This window comes from Physcomitrium patens, chromosome 26 (genome assembly GCF_059467195.1).
Source record: "Physcomitrium patens ecotype Gransden chromosome 26, ASM5946719v1, whole genome shotgun sequence".
NCBI lineage: Eukaryota > Viridiplantae > Streptophyta > Bryopsida > Funariales > Funariaceae > Physcomitrium > Physcomitrium patens.
The window spans coordinates 4,098,667-4,117,422 of record NC_143435.1 but is presented as its reverse complement, the minus strand read 5'-3'; the positions used below and the strand labels follow the sequence as shown (position 1 = coordinate 4,117,422).

At 34.4% G+C, this 18,756-nt stretch overlaps 1 protein-coding gene across 1 annotated transcript; it reads left to right on the top strand.

Moving 5' to 3' along the window:
• The first annotated feature begins 227 nt into the window (after nt 1-227).
• Nucleotides 228-1,093, top strand: LOC112277776 (branched-chain amino acid aminotransferase 2, chloroplastic). The gene is made up of 2 exons (XM_024510486.3): nt 228-399; nt 651-1,093. Exons 1-2 carry the CDS (start codon nt 254-256, stop codon nt 766-768), a joined length of 264 nt encoding a protein of 87 aa, XP_024366254.1. The 5' UTR covers nt 228-253; the 3' UTR covers nt 769-1,093.
• Nucleotides 1,094-18,756: the final 17,663 nt, after the last annotated feature.

Below are 18,756 nucleotides of genomic sequence, written 5' to 3'. Positions count from 1 at the left end.
GAGCATTATCCAATTAGCACGCAGCGGGGGTTATTAGGTATTGGTCTCGTCGCTTGTATAGGTGGATATATTATGCATGCTAGATACTGCTCTCAATAATGTAACTCCCGTACATGGACAGTTATTTGATAAAAAATAAAATAAAATAAAATAAAACCATCTACGTCACTTTATCTGGATTGCACTATCATCTTTTGTATATGATGGTAGGCACGAAGGTTGTTAAGAGTTGGAAGACGCTCGAGAGCCTTCAATGAGTTTTCAATATCATTTTCAATTTTTGCAGGTCAATGAGCGACCAGTGCCTGTGGATGAGATACTAGCCGCTGATGAGGTGTTCTGCACTGGAACGGCTGTGGTTGTAAACCCTGTGGGAAGTATTACACATGGCACAAGCAGGTAATACCTTTCCTGTCTGATCTTGTGATTGTTGAGTATGTTCATTATTCACTGCATAAACTCAAAAGGTCGTGTAGTGCTCAATGTTCGTATTTAGAATTGACACTGCGGCACATACTTTTATGCTAGTTGGGGTACGTCAAAATTGCCCATTTAAGTTTCTTGCCGTTATGTTTTCCTTCGTATCATTCTGTTATCAAGCTAATTTGATATTGATACATGTCATTTGGATTATTCTTCCTATCCTTCAGGGTGCAATGCAATGATGGTGCTGTAGGAGAAGTGTCGCTGGAGCTTTACGAAGCTCTAACGAGCTTACAAATGGGTGTATCCAAGGATGAATATGATTGGACTGTAGAAGTGGCTTGAGATCTCAGAACGTTGCTTATGAACTTGTGAGCGCATTTTGAATACCGATGCTCACTTTATTTTCATTCACAGCACAGGTTCCTTTCCCCGCTTGTATATTGTGAGAAGTACTGATTGTAACCATAACCTCACGTGAGTGGTTCTGTATTTGGCGACCTACTCTAATAGAACCACGACTTACAGATAAGCCTTGGACTGCGATTAGAATATGCCATGTTGATTTCTCTGGGCTCTAAGCAGAATCTCACTTTTATGCATTGAGCTTTCAGAGAAAAATAATTTATTCTACAACCTGCCAAAATAATTCAGGAGGAATTCTCCTTTTTATTCTGATTAATAAAAATGGAAAGTGTAATCTGCGTGAAATGTTTGTGGTGGTGATCTACGGAAATAACACTGATTAGCCCGCACGTTCTTTTCGTAATTGGTCAATTAGTTTCATTTTTCTGGTATTTGCAGTCTTTCCTTTCAGAAGGTGCTAACTCTGCGTTCAGCGTGGATTTCCACTAGGATGGTTGGTATTCCAATTGCGAGTACATGAGAAGCGCTTTATCATGTAATGAAAACAGACTTGGGATTCCAGAAAGCATATGATATCAATATGCGCTTATAATAGCGCGTGATTGGAGATATACATGAACTGCTGAAAGATGTAGTCATCCAAGTGTATTCCTGCACTCCTGGTGCAAAGTCAGACTGCGTCGGTAGTGTTGATTACTACCCCTGGTAGTTTCAAGTCTTGTTGCCCTATTTTGTCCTTGAACTTCGTTTATAGGACACTCCATGCCAAACGTGTGAGCCAACCGCTCGACTACCACCCTACCGCTCATGCGCATGGTCGCAGAGATTCCAATCCTAAATTGGTAATTCCTACGACCAATTTAGTGTTGAAAGCGTTATCTTCTTTCTCGGACCATGGAATCCCTGCGATGTCTTTAGAAGTCAGCGTCAATTACTGGAACATTATGTAGTAAAACTGTACATGTTGCATGCGCACAATCTCAACCCAGGTTTCAGGCACCAGGGCTCTGGTAAAATATAGTATCAGAATGCCACTCAAGAAACTTCAAATTTGGGTTTTTCTTGCACACTTGCGTAACTGCTGTGAGCTTTGTCATTGTTTTACAGCTTCCAAACAGATTCCCCACTTTTTTTAATCTGGCGAGCCTTCAGGTCCCTCTGAACTGGGAGACTCTTGGCAATAACGAAGCCTGCATTGTCACTGATATTTGTATCTATTAAGCGTTAAGTAATATGACGTGGTTTGTGACTTTCCCGCTTCACTAATCGCATTCTACACTCCCATGTCCTCCGAATTTTAACCTTATCTTGGGTGTTTTATGGAAACAATGGAGGCCATGGTTTGTATTGCTTGTGCATGTGGATGATACATTCATGTCCGATTAGGGTTTGATCAAAACTCACATTCTCCTTATGAGATGAGTACTTCAGGGACGAGGTCAGCCTTGCACTGGAGGCGAAGAAGCCTCAGCTGTGGGCAAGGCGTGTCCACATGTGGTACTTGAGGCTGCTCTTGTCCTTGGTTTAAGTTGCAAAATGACCTGGCCATTTCGTATTCGCATTATTTGAAGGTGATGATGAACAGGTCTTGTTTTGGTGGGTTAGTTTTTTTAACAGCTTTCACGAGCTTGGTCATGAGCAAGAGGACTTCCACAGATTGAACTGCAAATGAGTGCCGCATTCCAATCAACGGTGGAAATCAGGAGAAAAAGAAATCACCCAACTCTAATCCCTCGACTACCACTCAACATATCAAGCTCAAGGTAATCTCTGACCACAGGCACCATTGATTGAAAGCCTAGTGGACTACATGAACTAGTTGATGGAGCAACAAGACAGATGAGAACCCAATCGGCGTAGCATCTGTTGATGCCACCACCGCAACGAAGGAGGCTGTTTTCGCTCTTCCGATTCAAGACCCCAGAGACCGCTCCAGCATGCCGAACCGCAACAGCTTCAACGACCTCCAAGCACAGAGCCAAAAAAAAATCCTCCGTGAAACTCACTGTACAGTCATCATCAACACCATACCCAAGGAAGAAGCTCAATTCTCGAACCTGTGCACACCGACACGTCGATGAGAAGAGCTGGAACAAACTGCAACACGCAGCAACGCGAGAAGTTTCCTGTCGCCGGCCCTGTGGCCATAGTTTCTAGCGAAAGAGCTTCCAGTTCCGGTGCTCATGTCACGCTCTTAGATTCACTCGTTCTAGATTTTTCAGCAAAGGTGGAAAGATGGGGTGAGTGAGTAACGGCCACGTTTACTGCATCTACATGAAGATGGTTCTAGGGGGGTTTTGGCCGAATGAGTGAGCTCAGCAGTTTGTCATGCTCTTATGCTCGTGTTGAATTTCATGATGCACGCGTGGGTTTTGCACCAGTGCTGATATCGGCTGTTCATCAATCACGGCACAATCAGCTTCGAAAAAGGGGAATTGCTGCACAGGGTGAGAAAGCAGAACTCGTCACCAAACTGTGAATCATTGAACCGCCGCCACATCCATGAGTCGAATTGCACATCCTAGACACCCTCAGTGCAATCATCTGCAAGTCCGTAATTTCTAATTATATATGTGTGTGTGAATAAATATATATATATATATATATATATATATATTTGACTGTGTGCATTTATGTATGTTAGTGTATGAATAAATATATATTTATATATGTGTGTGTATATATTTGTTGTGAGTTTTAAAATACCCACACGTACATGACTTCATTTATTGCATTATAAGGAGCTGGATTATTTCATTGCATTCATTGAAGCCCAAGTAATTGAAGGAATTGAGGTAAGCAGTAGATTGAGGCTGACAGGGTGCGAATTGTGATCGAAGTGGTTAAAACTTAGTTACATCTAGGTAAGATGATCAAATCAGGAGAGCTCTTCGTCTGACTTGAAATAAAATTATTATTAGGTGAAGAATTGAAATTGTAAAACAATGATTGAAAAAGGGATTGAAAAAACGGAGAATATGCTAAGTCATCTTTTTTCAATAGGGTGCCGGTTCAAATCCTAGCAGTTGCATGGCAATATAATGGAAGTCAATCCAAATGATTTCATTTCGGTAAAATTTGAGGTAGCCCAACATGACAAACTTCAAAATTTTGTAATAATATTTTTTTGTTTATGTTTTTTTAATGGTGCACTGTTCAAACTTTCTTTCTTTCTCACACGCACAAAACATGTCGTAAACCACCCTATCACATAGTTTCACGACCATGAAAACGTTAAACAAACCTCTTATTCCATCTGTAATTCAAAGAGACTAAGCAAATTTGCCATTCAATGGCAACACTTTCTATTGAGTTGGGGCATTGAAGGCGTTGTACCGCGACCGGAGACGAACTCTCTATCACCGTCGTCTTCGTCGTCGCGGCTTTCGTGCAGACAGAGCTGGAGCTGGAGCTGGAGCTGAAGCTCCAGCTCTGGCACGCCCCTGTCGCGACGCTTCAGCGCGCACAAGATCTGCCTCGCACGCTGCCCACAATTCCCCCGTCAGAGCACTGCCACGCATTTCCCTCCATCGCCACTGTGTTCCGGTTTCCACTGGAGAACGTCGCCGGAGGCGCGTGCAGACCACGACCCGTTTCCAACATTGTGCGGATCTGGCAAACGGATTTGGTGAATAAATCAAAGGGTGAAAACGGACTGGGTGCGTGGGAGTTGACCCACAATGGTACAGGTTCCCCCGGTCTCCAGGTGTGAGGCAGTAAATGCGGGAGCCGCTGCAGCAGCAGCAGCAGTTTCATTGTTGTGTCAGAGACCGCGATGACGTACACATTCAGCGCGCTCCCCATTCGAAAACACAACTGAGGTGATTGTCAGAATTGGATGCCTCACGCTTTCACTCCGTTTCAACATGGAGAGGTCCACGCGTCGGGAGAAAGGGGGAAAAAAATATTGACGAGTCCGCCAGGGTCGAGTCTTCGTCCTCCTCAAGCTTCAACTGTGGGCGAGCTTTCCAGTTACGGGGGTGGTGGAGCTTGCATAATCCATGGGCGCGTTCGAATCAAACGAAAAGCAGTTACGGGAACTCTTTTCAATCTTGTGTGGGGTAGCCAAGACAATCGAACTGATTGGAAGCTTTATGTCAGAAGCGAGATTCCCCTTGCAAGTTCATTGCCCAAATCAAATAAATCAATCAAGATTAGGGTTAGAAACGAATCCTCTGTTTCGTAAGATTTCTTCACCGTTAATTCAACAAATGACGTCGAGTCAACATTCTCCCCTAACAATGAATCACCCTTACCACAAAAGCAGATGGACAGGAATCGAATCCTGCTGCCTCGCCTCCTCTCGCCTCGTTCAATCACTAAGGCCATGATTGTGGGCTCCCTCTCTCTCTCTCTCACCGTCTCTCTCGTGAATCTCAACCCTCGCGACTATTCCCACACAAAATTCACCTACAGGAAAAGTGGCCATAGGTTTTTTTTGTTGTTATTGTTGTTGTAGTTTCCAGTCATAGCATGAAAGTCGAGAGGAGGCTTCGAGCTTTGCGTGGCGGAGAACGGCGGGGCAAAGTGAGTCTCCGCGGGCCCTGCATTTCGTTGACTGCTGCGTCATCGTGGGTCAACAGAGCGACGACGATGACGGCGCTGCTTTGCGCTGATTCAAGCTTTGAATCCCCCTCGCCCGCCCCCAAATTCAACTGCGGCAGGCAGGCAGCGGGACCATCACCTTCCGCCATCGCTCACTTCCCTTACGGGAGCCGCGGTCTTTTCCTTGAAGGACCCCCCCCCAAAAGGCTGTGTCTCACTTTTTCGTCACCGTTGACGACCTTTTACTTTCTCGGGTGTCATGTGTTGGTCACCGTTTTTTATTTGAAAAATCCATGTGTTACAATCCCTTTGGTTAAATGTTTGGGGGCATGTTGGCGTCGAGCTTGTTGATGTGTGCACTTCACGAGTATAGACTGGGCTTAAATTCCATATATATATTATATACATATAAATAGATACTTTTTAAAAATCAATGACAAAATGGTTGGATCCGCAGCCAATGATGATAGGTGGGTAAATTTAGTAACTAAATGGGTTGATTTAACTATTCCTTATTATATAATATATTTATTAATGTATATACAATATGCACATACTTAAATACCAAACCTAAAAACAAATCCTATTGCTCTTGTAATATATTTATGAAATGTGATGCAAAAATAGTAGACATGTACACCAACCCATATAATAATGATGGTAATAGTTATGAAAACCAAAATATGCTAAGGTGAGTAAGTCTTCTGTGAAAGTGTTTAAGCTTGTAGCATCTATGGAGCAAAACATAGAAGTGGAAATAAGAAAATAAATTATTTTAATAGTAAAATTAAAAATAACTCAAAGCCAAATAATTAGTTCAACAAGTTCGAGGTTAAAGTTTAGGTGGAAGTATTACAAAATTGTAGATTTTTAAGGATTTTATACTTGGTCAAAGATTGATTTGCTTCAATTTTTACATGGAAATTTATCACTTTAGTTATTTTACCTTGTTGAAGAATATATAAAATAATACTTTATTTCAAGTCAAATATATGTATGGAACTTCCAATTCTAGTTACTTCATCAAAATTGAGCACAACTTTGATGTCAAATGAAGTGAAAATAAGATTTTAAATGCATTGATTTCTTTTGAAACTTTAAACTTAAAAAATATATCATTAAAAAAATTATTATGTCACTAAGAAAAAAGAAAATAATTTTTCTTAAAATAAAACTATTAAAAATGAGAAATTTCCAAATATAAATCATAATGTGAAAGAAAATGTTTCATCAATTGCTCATAACCATTAATATTTGGTTTGTCTACTAAAGCAAACACCAACTTCTAAAGGCATGACGTTTTTCTTGAAAAGAAAAAAATTGTAATCTCAAACATCTTTTAACAATTTTTAATTCATTTCTTTAATTCATTTCTATCATTTTACCATATAAGCATAAATGTCAACCCCTAGAATGTTTCCATTGAAATATTTTAACACACTGTGAAGACATGTGACGTGAATTTATGCCACCCAATTATTTGTAAGAATCTCCATTTATTATTATTAATGTGTGTGTGTATATATATATATATATATATATATGTGTGTGTGTGTGTGTGTGTGTATATATATATATATATATATATATGTGTGTGTGTGTGTGTGTGTGTGTATACACATACTTAATAATTAGATTAATGCTATGAGGTTGTACGAATTGATATTGTTAAAAATTAAACAACATTTCAATCTTTTAAAATAAAGCTTTTCTTGATACTAAAGGGTTATTTAAGAAAATCAAAGTTTGTCATCAAATATTTATTCAATCTTTAATTTGTTATTTGAGACTATGTGTATAAGTATTTACACAGGCTTGATGAAAATGATAGTGCTTATGAAAGAAATCATATAATCATGGAAAAATTAAATGAAACATATATAGTAAATCTAGTTTAAATTGCAAAAGTAATAGTAGCAATCAATGATTATTATTATTAGTATTTGGTTAAAAGGCAAAAGAAAAAATATATAATTCAGTGAAGGACATTATTAAGATTACTAGACCGCAGAGAAAAGTTACCAAGGAATAAGTGTTGAGTAATTGCAAAATATGGATAATCCCAGAAACAGAATGAAGAAAACAAAACTTGCCATTGGTTACTATATTTCAATTTGTGAATTTCAAATGCCAATATTTTGATTAAAAAAATAAAATAAAAATATAAAACAAAAATAATATTGGGTTCATATAAAAAAATCCAAATAAAACACTTATTTACTAATAAAATCATAACATTTTTAAGATGCACATAAATCAAAAATCATATTTCACTATTTTCATAAAAATAGACTTCAAATTAATACTTTATTGATCGAAAACCAAAAAATCATAATTTTAGTGTTTAAACTTAATTTTAAGGCATTTCTCTTGCTAAATTAATAAAAAAAAAATTACAAGAATTTAAAATATTTTGTATTATTCAAAAAGAAATTTTGTAAAATTTAAAACAGAAGGCCTCAAGAACTTCCTTTATGGATAAGTGGACATATTGGTTGAAGCTTCAAACTTACCAAGATTTTTAATTTTATTAGTTAATGTAGAATGAAAAAATTAAGAAATAATATTTTATATTTTTAAATTTTAATAAGAAGAATTCATATATATATATATATATAGTGAAATATTTAATACTTATTCAGATATGACTAACTTTAAGACAACTTCATGAGTAGAAACAACAGTAATTTTGGAAAAAATACTTTGAAGTTTGATTATATGTTTTGCAAACTTTACACCTTCCCACATGGGTTCTCATTTTTTTATTCTCATCTATCTATTGATAACAAAACATAGAATATAAAGGTTTTACTATAAAAATTAGCTTCTCTATGTTATCTTAAATTATTATTTTGAAATATTGATCAAAATAAGAAACAAACTCTTTAAGTTTTTTATGACCATAATTATGTTACAAGTTTGTTTTTGTAATCAAATCCAAATTACCTAGACTCTAATTTATTTAATAATAAGATGTGATGATATCAACCTTAAATATTATGTTGATTGGATAGTCAATTAAAAAAAAAAAAAAACTTTTTGGATTAATAATACATATTATTTAGATAAAAAATAAACAAATAAATAAGACTTATCATTAAGTAGATTTAAGATTCGAATCATGATATTTTAGACATAAATAGCTCTAAAATCTTGTAGGTCAAAAACATTCTTCTAAACTTAGCTTTATTTAAACACAACTTGTTGAGTACCTTAAATTATTAGTAAATAGCTATATTTTTTTATTAAGTATTGATTTTAAAATACCATGTCTAAAATTAAAATTAAGTCAAAGTTGAAAAAGTTGTAGTTGGAAGTTATATTAAGAGAAATTCTACACTAACTACTAATTTGAATTAGATTGCATATAACTTTGCTTTAAAAAAAAGAATACAAGGACCTAATTTAGATTAAATAATAAAAGAGACTTATTGCAAATTCCAAAAATTATATATGTTTATTATAAGTTTGAATAGAACTTTAACATTCAATTCTTATGAAGGTTGGATGTCTCAATTTTTTATTTTTTTAAAATTTTTTTTGTCAAAATCTTAGAAATTCAAGTCTCTTTTTTCAAACAATTTCTCTAAATCACCCTTGTTAATCATGTCAATCAACAATTAATTCAAAAAATCTCTCTACATTTGACAAAAGACTAAATTCTTTAAATTTTCTATTCATCTATCTCAATCATAACTAATTTAAGTTTAAAACTATCATCAAAGTAATAACTAATAAAATATTTAATCATGTTATTACTTAAATTTGATCGATACATATATATATATATATATATATGTGTGTGTGAATTTTAATCTAAAAAGAGCTTACAATAACATATTAAATTTCTATAAAAAAATATACTATTTATGCTCAATATAATTTAAAATATAAATAATATATCAAAAAATAAGCTAAAAATACTAAAAAAATAAGAAAAAAAAGAGAAACCAATGATGATTATAATCTCTCTAAAAAAAACTTTAATATAATTTTTTTTATACTTATATATATCTTAGGCACATACACCTCAAATTACTACACACACAACTTAAATTGTTATATGCACATCCAAGAAAATAAATTACTTTAATTGGTTTATTTGCTAAACTAATCAAGAATTGACTAGACATGGCTCTTATTGCAACTCACTATTTGTATTATAAATCATTGCTTGTGTTTCTCTTGTTCTCTCCATATTACTTGTTTCACTACTTGCAACTCATCTCTCACAATTCACCACTTGTGTCTCTCTACTTTATTCTCTTCTTCTTTGTCTTCTTTGCTATCTATTTTGTTTTTTTCTTCACTTTTTTCTTCTTCTCTCTCTTACTCTTTTTCCATTTTTTTTTTCTTTTTCTTCTTTTATAATGAATTTTTTTACACCAAACTCAAAAAAAATATACAACTTATAAAAGTAGTTACTTAAAGATGTTTAGACCCGTGTAATATATTGTAACAATTCTATTGTGTCTAAATGCTCAAAAAAAAAAAAAAAAAAAAAATTGTTGCATGTGGCACTACTACAGTCACAATTGTGGCTACAAAAGCACATGTTTTTAATTTTTATAAAAGCAAGAGAGGTCAACTCAAAAAAACAATCATCTATTCAAGATTGTTATCCAAATGAAGGGAGATGATTGATTATGCTTTAAAGTCACCAATCTTAGATACAACTATGAACCATTATTCGTTTCTTCTAAGTATAATTTGCACAAGAAGTTGACAATAGCTTATAGTGCCTGTATTGATAGTTTGCAACTTACAAATGTTTTTCTACATAAGGTTTTATAACAATATTCTAGCAAAATAAAAAATTTGCTATTATATGAAAGACAATCCACAATATATATCTAAGATTTACAAAGATAGTGTTGAATGGATATATATTATTTTTGTATTATAACAAAACTATAAGATGAAAGAAAAAAAATATAATTATTAAATTATAATACACGAAATTTTTTATTTAAGATTGATATTTCAATCAATAATTATTAAAGATTTAAGAATATCATAGAAATTTATTTGGATTAGTTAGGATTGATTAGATTTTAATTAGGATTTTAATAGAGTTTTTAGGATTTTTTATGGATTTTATTAGGTTTTTGAAGGTGACTTTAGACTTATACTATAATTTATCAGAGTTGATTTAGGATTTCATTAGATTTTATTTAAGATTTGTTAGAATTTGTTTAGAATTTTTTCAAAGTTATTATAATTTATTCAAGATCTAGTTTAGAATTTATGTAAGATTTGATTAGGATATATTTAGAATATATTCATGAATTCTTAATTTTTTTATAACTTTTTATTTTTTTTTAAATAATAAATTTTCATCTTTCAAGAATTTTGTATGATTTTTTATGATTTCTTTTAATTTTATTTACTATTTTTTATAAATAATCAGCTGATTTTTTAAATATTTCTATAAGGTTCTTTAAGTTTTAATTAAGATTTGACCAAAATTGATAAGATTTAATTAAGATTTATTTAGAATTTTATTAAGATTATTAGGTTCTTTTTTGTTGTAAAATTCAAGTTAACTTCAATATTTAGGCACTTGGTGCACTCTCAAATAAGACAACATATAATAAAACAATGCTCAAAGCCTTCTTTAATGACTTTATTTGCCAAGGCTATTGGATAGCCTACAAAACAATAAATTGTAGAATATTAATTTATCATCTCTTAATTCATTGTATTTCAATCAATCTTATTATATAAACTAAAGAATATTTTTGATTGGTGCTAATTACAAGAATAACAAGTATCAAATGATGTTTTTGCATGTTGTATAGTGTACAAGTTTTAACAATTCTTTTATGATAGTGCTTATCTTCATAGTCTTAGAAGAAGTTAGATTTTATTAAATTACACTTTAATATATCAAACAATTGTTTTTTAAGGTGCTTTTGTTTGGCATCTTTATTATAGATTGTAAAGTGGCTCTAATTAATGCAATCAAGTATATTTTTCTATTTGCAACCATTCTTATATGTCTTTGGCTTATTGATAAAAATATCATAAAAATTTATAAACAAAACTTTACAAATAAGCAATGGTCGTAGTTTTTGTAAGATTGGCACTTAATAGTATTTGCGTTGTTCCAAGAAAAACTTAATGTGCAATGGAGCCCCTTTGTAGAGACTTAGAATAGCAATTTTTGTAGGACAATTACATAAATCAAGAATATGTGGATTGATTCACAAAACAAGATATTCATCACTACTTTGGCAATTCTATGGCTTATGCATCAAAGAGAATTTACCACACAATAAAGAAATATCTTGAATCAAGTAAGTTTGACTTATTTGGTACATGTCAATACATAAAGTTTTTTTATAAAGAACATGCTTAAGGAATATGTGGCACAATTCTCTTGTGAAAAGATATGCATATTGACATTTGTCAATCTAATTGCTTGCAATGAGATCTTCAAAAATGTCAACCAATTGATGTATCATTATGTATTGAAAAAGTTCTATGAGCAAGTGAACTTCATATCATGAGTAGTCAAAAAACATGAGCAATAGTATTCATGGTTTCATGCCTTATAGTTTAAATTTGCACCTTTGTGTACCACAAGCAATATAAAACTTGGTACAAGGACCTTTATTGCAACACTTAATTTGCCATGAGTACATGAAATTCAAACCATGTTATGTGAAGAGTGGCATTTGAACCTTAGCAACTTTGACTACCATTGGCATCTATCAAAGCCATCAATAGTCCCCCTTTACATTAAGAATACACTCAGTTCCTTGCTTGGCATTCTAGAATTAGTTTTTGCAGCCATTAGTAGCATCCTACTGCATCAATAGATGTCTACACTTGCAAAACTTCAAATTATGTGCTAGCAATAGCCACAACCTATTAATGAACCAAGGATGGTGAAGACAAGAGAGCATTCACTGTGAAGGAATGACACGCACAGCAACAAACAAACAAACCAAAAAAAAAAAAAAAAAAAAAAGAAAGAAAGAAAGAAAGAAAGAAAGAGAATGAAGAGGTCTAAAACTAACGCTAAGACAAGAAAAAAAAAGAAAGAGGTATGACACTCACATCAAGATAAAATAAATAAAGAAATAAAGAAATAAATAAGAGAAGGTCAGAGATTCATATTGGGACAAAGAAGAAGGGGACTTGGGATTATGGCAAGACTACAAAGTAGAAGAAGAGGTCTGTGACTTGTGTCAGGACTAGTACGAGGAGGTTGCAATTTTGAGCAATGCAACCAATCAATGGCCTTGGATATAGGTTTAGAAATATCTAAAGGCCAATTTTTTTCACAAATCTAAAGTGTTGTGTTTTTTCACAAATCTTATCAACATTTTCAAAAATAAATAAATATATATTATTATTTTCTTCATAACAAGTCTACTTAAATAAAGTTATAGCTTGTTTAGTACTTATATTTCAAACTACACAATTTTGGAAAAAAAGATATTTACTTTATTGGGCCATTAAGAAAGCCACTTTTATAGTATCTAGTGTATATTACAAAAAAATGTTCACAATGAAGACTTAGTAAAATTGCGACTTTCTGCTCTACTTTTCAAGATGTTGTTGTCATGCTTTGATCAACCTTTGCATTCAAAATAAGACAGAAAAAAAGAGAGAGAGAGAGAGAGAGAGAAAAAAAAAAAAACAAAACAAAACAAAACAAAACAAAATAGACATGACCAAAAAAACATAAAATAAAGATAGAAAATAGAAAGAAAAAAATCAAATAAATAAATCTGGCGTAATGAAAAATGATAGGTACTGTATTCTTATTTTTCCCTTTCTATACAAACATACATACATACACGAAAATCATTTACTTGAATACATTTACTTAAATTCATTTTTTCTTTCCTTCCCTGCTCCCTGATTCTACCCTCCCTTTATTTTATTTTATTTATTTGTGCTTGTTTATTTAGTGCACATTAACTTGCGTGTTTCAAACACACACTACTTTCATCGTCAAAAATCTCAAATCTGGAATGTTGTGAAGAAACAAAACCAACTTTTAGTAAAAGCTTTCATTTACCTCACCCAAATATTAGCAAAATTTTCATGAAAATGGTATAGTTTCTAAGTGCACTAAATTACTCTCTAAAATTCCATCTCATTCTAATCCCCTTTTCAATAATTTGATACAACGAATTTAGTGAAAAATGCATTAGCTAACTTTTAAGCATGAAGCTACTTTTCCTCCTCTAGGGTTTAAAAGTTGGCCAACTACTTTACCCCAACAGTGCAATTCAGAGGGACACTGACTTAGAAGAGAACCCAGCTTTTAGAAGAACTCCAGTGTCTCTTAAATGGCTATGGCTCGCCCAGAATTGCACTTTCCCAAGGCAAAATCCAAACCCTAAATACTTGCCAATGTGTCAACACAGCTGCCACTCTCTCAATGTGACAAACTCTCTTTACATTGTGCCACTGAATTGGTGGTCAAGCTTACCTGATTGGGAGGGAAAAAGTGTGTTATTCGAAACCCTAAAAAGACCCACAATACTCCAAACGCCAGTTGACATCGCTAAGGGGACCAAATTTGCTAATGTAACGTATTCCCCCTCCCCCCCCCCCATAATCCCATCCAAGCTTCACTCTCCGTCACCGAACCACACATTATCCCCTTTCTAGCTAGCGAAATATTGACCTAATTTTGGAAAAACTGACTTTATTGCGTTGAAGTAATGAAGGGGACTTTTAGGGTTTTTATAGAGTGTGTTCGGTATGCGTAGAACGCTTCCTGGTGGACAAAAAAGCGGGTAAGGGGTTACAAAGCTGGCCTATACTTAGGGCTCAGCTGGCCTTGTGGGGCCGGTCTGAAAGTCTAGGTGGCAAGGGGAGCCAGGTTGAGGAAAGCGAGACAGAGCCACACAATTTGCCCTAATCCACCCCGCCGGAAAGTGCCACGTCGGATACTTAGTGGGTTCGGGCTGACCTGTACAAAAGGTCTAATTAGACAATCCACCGAAGCCTCACTAACCAAAAAAGAAAAAAGGACAAAAAACAAGCTGAAACGACACGTTGAATAGAAGTTGCCTTGTGGGAAGAGTGCGTTTTAGGATAAGTATCTGAGCAAAGAATTTATAAAAAGAGGGGACGATATATTATTATTATTATTATTATTAATTATTCTCACTCGCTTATATGCATCTATGTGTATTTATGAAACGTACTGGGCAAGTACTACGACACGGCTTTAGGACGGATATGTGCCGTCTCCGTGGCTGTACCGCAGGGTCCTAAACCCGACCCATTCGACGTGGCAAGAGGCGTGTGCCGTCCGTGCGATTCATTGCTTTCTTTCTGTAGACAGTTGCTCGCTTTTTCTGTTTTGTCTCCGCCTTCGTCTCCGCCAACGACGTGCTCCGCCACCTTCTTCGATTCGGTCGTCTCCCGGCTCTAGATTCCGCGGAGACTTGCCATGTCCAAGGTCCACTTCCCTGAGATTCGGTTATGCGTTTCGTTCATGGCTCGAAATTATGCTTTCGACTCACCTCGCCAGGTCGCTGCTGCTTGACTGTTCTTCCGGTCGCTTTTACTGGTCATCGTCGTCGCCTCACACCTCCGCTCCATTCACGGCCAGTTCTGGAACCGGTTTCTGTTATTGCTTGTCGCTGTTTCGTGGCGGCTGCTTTTGCAGCTCTCCGTGTTTTTGTTGGCGCATTCTGGACTTGGCTCTCTCTCTTTGGATTGTGTACTCTTATAGCAGAGAAGCCTTGGTAAAGTAGGTCTGGGGTCTTACTTTGCCTTCTGTGGAGTTCACTTTCGTCCACGAAGTGCTACAGATGATGTTCAAATACAATGTCTATTATTAACAAAATCGTGTGTGGAATTAATCTAGTGTTAACACTAATAATAATAATAACAACACAAAAAAAAAAACATCATTTTATTTAAATTACTTTCTTGTTTTATAAAAAAATTAAAAAAAAAAAGTTTACTTCACCTTGTAACTACAATTTTGTTGTGCAAATGCATTTGGATAAAACCAATACCTGTGGTTTCCTTCATTAATTCCTTGTTTTTTCTTCCAATGTAGAATACTGAAACAATTAAGCGACACTATCATTTCAATCTAAGCTTATAACTACTTGCCAACATGGTTTTTGTATGATTTGAGTAAATATGGTATTTAATTTGTATATTTTATGCCTATACTTACATTGTGCAACTTTTTCTTAAAACAAACGTTTGCTCAAATAATGAAGGACATAACAAAAACCGTTAATGTAAACTGATAAAGTACACACTTAAAGTTCAATTTTTCATGTACCAAGTTTCATTAGTAAGATGTGCAGCCTTCTCTTATTATCTCAACAATATAAAACTACATTTAGATTATATTAACAAAAAACAGGTCCGCTTACGTGAACCAATCACACACAGATTCCGTGTGTTCTCATATGACCCACAACTTGCAACGGAAGGGAATGCCCAAATAAAGTAAAACTGAGAGGTGGCCAACCTATAACCGCAACAGGGAGTGGGGGAATTAGGGGTTCCCCTATGACCGCATTGAAGGAGAATCGGGCCCTATTTGTGGCCCCAAGTGTTAATGTCCAGGGTGCTCAAAGCCAGAAGGGGGTCAGTCAGTCTGACGGCCCAGATTCTGGAACAGGAATATTAATTCGCTTCATTTATTTCGAATTTTCTTTTTATTTTCCTTTGGAGAAAAAGGAGATAGAGGCAACTCAGTAAAGCTAAAGTTTTCCAAATAAAGGTACGAATACATTAGTTCCAACACCCAACACCATCTTTAAATTTGCTCTAATTTGAAGTTTCAAATGTTATGCTTGAATACATATGAGTTGTTAATGCATGAGGTACGTTGGAGTCCAGTTCACGGTGTTGTATTTGGGAGGAAGGGGGGCAGGCTTATCCTGCCCGTAGATGAAAGTTTCAGGAGCGGGCAGGAGTGAGTGCATGGGGGGTTTGTCTGTGGGGGAGGGGGGCAGATTCATTCAAACTCTGGAGGGGCAGCGTTGTTGTAATTGGGTGGCTGGCGGTGGTCGTGATGATTGGGGGCATGCCACCCTGGCAGGGACTAGTTAGGAATAAATAAATAAATAAATAAAGGAGCCTCACAACCCACACTTGTTTTATAGTTTTTTCTTTTTTATAAAGAAAAAAAAAGTGTGTACAAATAATGAAGTTTAAAGGAGGTAGAGTGGCAGAGCTGCCTAAGGGAAAATCATATAGATCCTTTTTTTATGCTTTATAGATGAGCAAGCATCTAAAGCTGTCCATGGCTTCCAAACTAACGTTGTTTTGAGATGGACATTTGAGAAAGCGAACAATTCACCAAACATTGTTACTAAACAATTCACTTTAAAGTATGAAAGTCAGTTCTTCTATGTGTATATATATATATATATATATATATAATATCATTGTTAAATTGGCCCACATATTCACTATATCAATCCCCTCATCCTAACCATCATCAAAAAAAAAATCTCCATTGTCAAATCCATATTAGTCAATAACCAATAAAAAATGATTGGATCCTCAACCAATGATAATGAGTGAGTTGATTTAGTAAATATTTGGGTCGATTTAACAATTCCCAATATATATTGTTGTAAAATATATTGACTATCATTGTTTAATATGATGCGATTTTTTATGTGGTGTGGTTTTGATTACTGTGGGTTGCATGAATTTCTATCACTTTAGAGTGGTCTATTTTGATTCATTTGATATTTTAATTTAGGATTTGAGGCTTCCGTGCCATGTAATATTCAAATGTATGGATCATATATTACATGTTTCAAGTTATGACACTCTTTACAAGCCAATGACCCAATTAATTTGTTTAATAGAATCATTCTATAAAATATAGCAGTGTTATTATTACGAAAATAGAACTGAAAATAAGAAATGATAGCAACAATTCCAAAGGAATATATATATATATATATATATATAGATAGATATTTTCCGTTAGGTGCTAGAGTCCTGCATTATTATTAAACAATTTATTGAAAACCAACTGCTTGAAAGGACTTGTGTCAATGGTTGTATTTCTCGTTAAATACAGAGATTCCACTTGTCTTTTTATTGGTGTCTTGTTTAGAGTTTGTCAAGACAAAGTATCAATACATATATGATTAATGTGTAAATCATGAAAGTAATATATATATATATATATATATATATATCCATGTACACTCACATAGGCACACGCATAAAACATGTATGCCTCACATTATAAATTTAAATTTATGAAAACATACTATGTTGTGTGTGTGTGTGTATATATATATATATATATATATATAGAGAGAGAGAGAGAGAGAGCTGTGAAAAATCACAACCAATTAATATAAAGACACTCTTGCTGTTGTTGCTTTTGTTTGTTTGTTTGTTTTAGATTTTATTCCAAATATTTTTTTAAGTATTTAACCGATGCATGACAGCATTCTGAAATATCCTGTTTATTTTCACAAAATAACTTCGATTACGCATGATACTCCAATCATAATATCACTTTCAGAGCTTTTCTGTAACGCTGTTTGAAATGAAGCTAGGCAACATTACAAATAGTAAAACTAGAATATACTTGAACAATGGCTATTTTTTTTACTGGACAAGAGCAGTATTCACGGATATTATTTTAACGTTATTTTTATAACCAAGCCAAATTCAAAGGCAGAGGATGAGACGCTAAGAACTGTGTTGACTTGCTCCTCCATTCTTCACTCGGATTCCCCACAAAATCTGTAACCCTAATTAGGGCTCTTAGACCCACTTAGGCATCCTTGTGCCACACTCCTCGTATTCCAATACGAATACAATACGCTAAATGCGTATTCGTACATATATACGCACACAGGCTAGTTTTACACGTGACTTGAATTGCGCGATGGCCAAACCGCGGGTCCCCGAAGCTGAGAAAGGTCATGGTTAGGAAGGTGGTTGGGTAATTGTGGGGACTTGCCGAAGCACAGGTATGGATGGCGGCGTGGTCTCCCCTCAGCTCGGTATGGAGGTCTGGGTCGAGAGAGTGATATTCTAGAACTCCGCCACATTTTATTGTTATTATTTTGTATTGAATTTGTCTATCAATAAGAAATTAGTACCAATTATATTAATCCCAGTTTAATATGTTTTTATATATATATATATATATATATATGTGTGTGTGTGTGTGTGGTTCATTAGTAGACATGTAATGTATGGTACAAGATGTTGCATTGTCATATATTGATTTGAGTTGTAAGTTTTTTTTTTTTTTTTTTTTTTTTTTTTTTTTTTAATTCACTGTTTTTCAAAGTCACAATAACGTGTCAACTTAATACTCGTGTGTTTTTTATTTTCATTTTTATTTATTTTTGCAACGAGAAGGAATATTAATAGTTCGTCTAATCTGTGCGAACTAATAGTGACGTCTCACTGACCTTCAAAAAAAGCTCAAAT

Coding starts and splice junctions, on each gene's coding strand:
- LOC112277776 (XM_024510486.3), top strand. CDS start 254: ATGAGTTTTCAATATCATTTTCAATTTTTGCAGGTCAATGAGCGACCA. Junction 400..650: donor ATTACACATGGCACAAGCAG/GTAATACCTTTC, acceptor CCTATCCTTCAG/GGTGCAATGCAATGATGGTG.